General features: G+C 49.1%; 1 protein-coding gene across 2 annotated transcripts in view; it reads right to left on the bottom strand.

Moving 5' to 3' along the window:
• Positions 1 to 4,267: 4,267 nt before the first annotated feature.
• Positions 4,268 to 6,000, bottom strand: part of ACSM3 (acyl-CoA synthetase medium chain family member 3) — a 50,391-nt gene continuing 48,658 nt past the window's right edge. Inside the window, exons 14-15 of one of the 2 annotated variants that reach the window (XM_056535741.1) lie at positions 4,963 to 5,082; positions 4,269 to 4,880 (exon numbers count right to left, since the gene is read on the bottom strand). In XM_056535741.1, the coding sequence (XP_056391716.1) occupies positions 4,794 to 4,880; positions 4,963 to 5,082 (207 nt within the window). In that variant the 3' untranslated portion in view covers positions 4,269 to 4,793. Of the gene's footprint in view, positions 4,881 to 4,962; positions 5,083 to 6,000 lie in introns of both variants that reach the window. The other variant, XM_056535742.1, reaches the window with a different exon arrangement.

The raw sequence follows: 6,000 nt of genomic DNA, 5'->3' as shown, positions 1-6,000 counted from the left end.
ACGGGAATCGCATCCCCGTCGAGGGACACAGAGCAGCGCTCCCGGTCAGCGAGTCTGACCGGGGCGCTGCAGGCAAGAGAGTAACGCCGCGAGCGCTCCGGAGGGGAAGAGGGGCCCGGAGCGTTCGGCGTTACACCCAGTTCCAGCCCCGACTGTAAAAAGGAGAGAAGATGGAAGTCCTGAGCTTCACACCAACGAAAATAAGACCGCCAAGTACGGTGGTAAATTCTCGCTGTGGAGGGCTTACGAGCCTTGAGCATGGTGTGAATGACTTGTGAGGAGAGGCCCTCAAAACTGCGGTCTCAACCGCCACGCCGTCAAATGCCGCGACTGCAAATTGGGGTGGCAAAGAGGACCCTGAGAGAGTAGATCCGGGCGGAGCGGAAGGCGCAGAGGAGCGTCGTCCAGGAGGCTGACTACGTCGGCGTACCACGACCTTCGGGGCCAATCTGGAGCTACCAGAATGGCGGGAACGACCTCTGCCTTGAGCTTCCTTAGCACCCTGGGAAGGAGCGGAAGAGGAGTGAACAGGTAAGGCAGAGCGAACCCCATTCAAGGGATCACTAGGGCGTCCACGGCCAAGGCCTGAGGGTCCCGGGACTTGGACAAACATGGAAGAATTTTCCGATTGTCCAGGGACGCGAAGAGGTCCACGACCGGAACGCCCCAGAGGTCGCAGAGCTGCGTGAAGACCTCCGGATGAAGGGACCACTCGCCGGGGTCGGGTGAGGACCGACTGAGGAAGTCCGCATCCCAGATGAGCACTCCTGGAATGTGGATCGCCGAGATGGCCGGAACCTGGCTCTCCGCCCAGGAAAGAAATTTGGTCACCTCGGCCATGGCTGCCGAGCTGCGGGTGCCGCCCTGTCGATTTATGTACGCTACGGCCGTGGCGTTGTCCGACTGAACGCGGACAGGACGGGACTGAAGACAATGAAGAAGACAAAGAAGAATCGCCCGTAGTTCCAATATGTTTATCGGAAGAAGGGTCTCCTGGGGAGACCAGAGACCCTGAACCATCCAATCCCTGAACACGCTGCCCCAGCCTGACAGGCTGGCATCCGTTGTAACCACCTGCCAATGAAGGAGAAGGAAGGACCACCCTTGGAGAAGAAGGGGAGAGCGGAGCCACCAGAGCAGAGACTGACGGACCCTGAGAGGGAGAATAATCTGACGATCGAGGGACAGAGGCGACCTGTTCCATCGAGAAAGAATTGCCAGTTGGAGAGGGCGGTAATGGAACTGAGCAAAGGGCACGGCCTCAATGGCTGCCACCATCCGACCCAGGACTTCCATACAAGTGCGGATGGAGACTGATACCTGAGTCCGCAGGGAGCGGACCCCCTCTCGGAGCGCCAGACACTTGTCCGGCGGAAGATAAATTCGGGCAGAGGCCGTATCGAATCGAAATCCCAGAAAGGTGAGAGACTGGGTAGGCCGGAGGACTGACTTGTCCCGATTGACCAGCCAGCCGAAACGAGTCAGAGTGTGGAGAGTGACGTCCAGATTCTCCAGAGTCTGGGCTCTGGTTGGAGCCTTGATGAGAAGGTCGTTCAGATAGGGTATCACTGAGATAGGGTATCACCAGATAGGGTATCCACAGAGGGAGGGGAAGCCACCTTAGCAACAAAGTCCTTGTCAAATGGATAACGTTCCTGAGTTGTCTTGACTCCCGGGAATCTCTTGTCCGGATGCTTCCAAGCGGATACCAGAATGTCGTCAAAGTCAGTGTGGGAGCTGAACTTTTGAGGTGCTGGCTTAGTACGATGAAAGGATACTCCCGGATTGACATCCGAAGATCCTGGGTCCTCCAAGTGAAAGGTGTCTCTTATGGCTGTAACCAATGAGTTCACCATAGCAATTGAGTCCGAGCGGTCCTCTGGGTCAGATGCCGGTTCGGAAGCCTCGTCCACTAGTTCACCAGGGGAATGTGAACAAGTAGAGGCAGTCTTGGAGGGGGGCAATCTAGACCGGGTACGCGGCTCCGGCGTGGCAGAGCGGCGACTCCGAGAACGTCCTCTGGAGGAGCGATGTTTGTGCCCAGATGATAGGGGGGGGGGGCGGCGGCGGGACGCGCGAGGGGGAATGCCCACGTCTATCCGAAGACTCAATGGAAGAGTCAGACGAGGCACCCCTAGCATGAGAGCGTGAGGTATGAATGGACGAAGAGCGGGCCCTCTCAGAGCTCCTGCGCCGGGATGACCCCTTCAAGTCAGCCATATACTGGGTCAGGGAAGAAACCCAGGCAGGAGGAGCGGCTGAACCCTCCGGGACCGAAGGGGCACCAGAGGGTCTGGGGGAGCAGGCGGAGCAAGCGGGCTCAGCGGAGCCAGGCATCTTGGTATTACAGTGCTTACAGGTATAGTAAGTCACTAAATTCCCAGGTTTCTGTTTAGAGGAATGAACAGCCCTGGGTACGGACATAATAAGGTAAAAAAGAGAAGACAGGCACTTTCTCACCCAGATCTGTGTCCCCTGTCAGCTGCAGTGAGGAGAACTGCTCCGTGCAGCCAGCTAGACTCAAAAGGCCAGCCAATAGGGAGGGAGAGGTGTGCCTAAAGCAAGGCACAAAGTAACTGACCCCTATACACAGAAAGTCGCGCCCACGGCGCTGATTGGGCGCTGCTTTGCGCCTCTGAGAGCTCCCCCCATTCAGTGAGCGGAGCTACAGGCACCGAGGAAGAAGTGTCATGGCGCCCGCTCCTTGTCCCGAGCACACTCCTAGCTGTATATGCGCTCGGGGGTACGGAGTGGGCGGCCAGAGCGCCGGCAGGGGCTGCCAGCGAAATGAAAGTAAAACTAAGCCGGCGCTGAAGCACACGGCTTATAACAGCGCCGCGGCTACAGCCGCGTATAAGGTGCTGTAGAATGAGACATAAGCCGGCGCTGAGAGCGCTCGAGCCGAAAAAAGCGCCGCGGCTGACAGCCGCATATGAGGCGCTGAGTATTGGCCAAAACACACACACCACACACACACATTAGAGGAATTTTATATACATGCCTGTAAAATATGCCCCCTTAGTGTAATTGCTCCCCCTGCATAGTGCAGCCCCTGTTAAACAAGCCCTAAAAACTGAGTAGTGGGCCAAAACAGGGGGTCTCCAGAGGTTGCAAGGCTGTACCTGTGGAAAAAAGTACTTGCCTCAGTCAGAAGAACTTACCTAATGGAGTCTTCAGTGAAGTCTTCAGTCAGCTTATGGTCCCTGCATCACGCCTGGCTGCTATGCGCGAGCGAGGCGAGCAGAGACCTAGGGGGAACCGGACCCATGAGGTACCACCCAGGCGCTGACCGTTGGCGTGGGGGGGGGTTAACAGCGCATATACGCAATGTCTGTGCCCCCTTACTCGCAATGGGTAAACAGTGAACCGCAGAAAACAGAAAGTAAAAGGAATAAAAAACTAACACGTCCCTATACTAGGAAAACAAAAGACCTGGTCTGGATAACCCAGACCAGTCCACCTCCTTCAGACACTAAGCTTAAACTGACTAGCTCAGAGCCTGAAGGCGGGTATATCCTGCTGGGAGGAGCTGACTTTTTTATTACCATAGTGTCACACCTCCTAGAGACAGCAAGATACACCCAAGGTCTGTGTCCCCCAATGGAGCCGATAGAGAAATAAAGTTTTATAGGGGTCAGAAGATGACAATATTAAACATGGTAATTTTGGTGCATGTAATTATAATTTTTTTAAAGTAGTAAAATAAAAATAAAACCTATATAAATTGGGTATCTTTGTCACTGTATGAACCTACAGAATAAAGATAAGGTGTCCTTTTTACCGAAAAGTGCACTGCGTAGAAACGGAAGCCCCAAAAGTTTTTTTTTTTTGTTTGTTTGTTTGTTTATTTTTACCCCACAAGTACGTTTATTTTGTTTTTCTGCAGATTATGTTATAAAAGAAGTGATGTCATTACAAAGTACAATTGCTTACTCAAAAAACAAGCCTTTACATGGGTCTGTAGGTGCAAAATTTAACGCGTTATGATTTTTAGAAAAGGATGAAGAAAAAACGAATGTGCAAAAACAAAAATTGGTCTGGTCCTTAAGGCTGAAATGGGCTTGGCCTTAAGGGGTTAATGATCCAATCATGATTACAATTTTAATCTGGCCAGACAAAGTTTTCCCCAGAAATAATCAGGGTTGTGTGATGAGACAACCCTTCTATCGCTGTTATTTTTACCAGTCTAGAGTGTTGTGCTGACATCTACTGGACAATTTAAAAACTACAATATTTATTTATTTATTTATTTTTTGGTAAAAATTATTTTTATAATTCAGTATACATTATTTTTTGTTTTATTCATTTTGTTCCAAATTAAAAAAAATTGTCCTGAAAAGAAATGAGAATACATGTTTATTTAGCATGTCATTCATGTGAGATTGCAGGATAACCATAACAGGTAATGCAGCTGTAACATTGTATAGGACTGCAAAGCATAAAAACATAATTAACAACAAGGCGGGGGGGATTACCCCTTGCAGCACAGATTTACTCCACTCCAAGAAAGAGGACATGGTGTACCCTCAGGTTAACATCCTTGAGTGCAGATTGCCAGAATGACTACAGTATATTCGGCCCCACATGTACCCAAAAATTGTATATCTTGGATCCATAGAGGCCATACTCTTTTATTGTTACTTGTAGTTTTAAAAACAACCTCACAATTCTTTATTCATCATAATCCAAGAATGTGATGCAGGTCTCCTTTGAATAGGAGTTGGCAGGATTGTCTGCATTCATGTGGGGGGGATCTGATTTTTGATAAAGACTATAGCAGTAATATGTTCCCTTTACTCTTTTCTCCATTCTTTATTTCTCAGCTCATTCCTCCGGATCTTCCCACTGACTGTCTTTGGTAGGTGTTGAACAAATTCAATCTGTTAATGTTGCAAACAAAAAGTATAAGTCAGTAAAGGTTCTTGCAGTGTCCTCTGTGATATGGGTTGTACAGATATGTACCTTTCTGGGGTACTTGTAAGGGGCTGTCACTTTCTTTACATGTTCTTGTAGTTCTTTTGTCAGTTTTTCTTGGTCATATTTAGTATATGTAGGAGACAAGACAACAAATGCTTTTACCACCTGTACATTAAACATAGTTATTAGTTGTAGGACATTATGTGTATTTCGGTTGCTCTGCCCTCTACAAGCAAACAATTTTTTTCCTATTTCCTTTATGAAGCCCTCTCCTGACCGGTCTGTTTCAGCATCTTTCCTGATAACTTTGTGTTGAGCTGTTCTGTCATTCTTTCTATAAATATATGACTGAATAGCCTACTGGGGGAGTCACTAGTTGAGGGGGTGTGCCTGCTCTGTTATATTGTCAGCTTTAATTTGGTGGTCTCCGGCAGTGCAGAGACATGCCCCCTACTGGCTACTCCCAGTTGTCTATTTGGATATACAGTGATCCCTCAACTTATAATAGCCTCAACATACAATAGTTTCATCATACAATGGTCTTTTCTGGACCATAGTAAGTTGAAACCACACTCAACATACAATGTACAGACAGTCCAGATCTGTGAAACGTTTCAATGTCTGGAAGAACTGACCAATCAGAATGGGTATTCACTGGTAAAACCCCTGTATTACTGAAGCGTATGCACTGACTGGTGTCTGGTAGCGCCCCCTACAGTACGGGAAGGTATTACATGTTCTGTACTCTTTACCTGTACCAGGGTTAGCTGCTCCTTTGGACACCAGGTGAGGGCGACTCCATGTTACTTTTTTTTAGGACATTACGTGTACTGTACAGGACCCCGAAGAAGCTCCTGTCCTCTACATAGACCAGTGTTTCCCAAGCAGGGTGACCTCAGCTGTTGCAAAACTACAACTCTCAGCATGCCCGGACCACCTTTGGCTGTCCGGGCATGCTGGGAGTTGTAGTTTTACAACAGCTGGAGGCTCCCTGCTTGGGAAGCACTGACATAAACAGTGATTTACAGCTCCCAGCAGCTACTTTTATATGTAAGGATTTGCTTTATGTATATTAGTTATCTA

Source organism: Hyla sarda, chromosome 8 (genome assembly GCF_029499605.1).
Source record: "Hyla sarda isolate aHylSar1 chromosome 8, aHylSar1.hap1, whole genome shotgun sequence".
Classification (NCBI taxonomy): Eukaryota; Metazoa; Chordata; class Amphibia; order Anura; family Hylidae; genus Hyla; species Hyla sarda.
The sequence above is the reverse complement of the archived record's forward strand: the minus strand, read 5'-3'. Positions and strand labels throughout refer to the sequence as shown.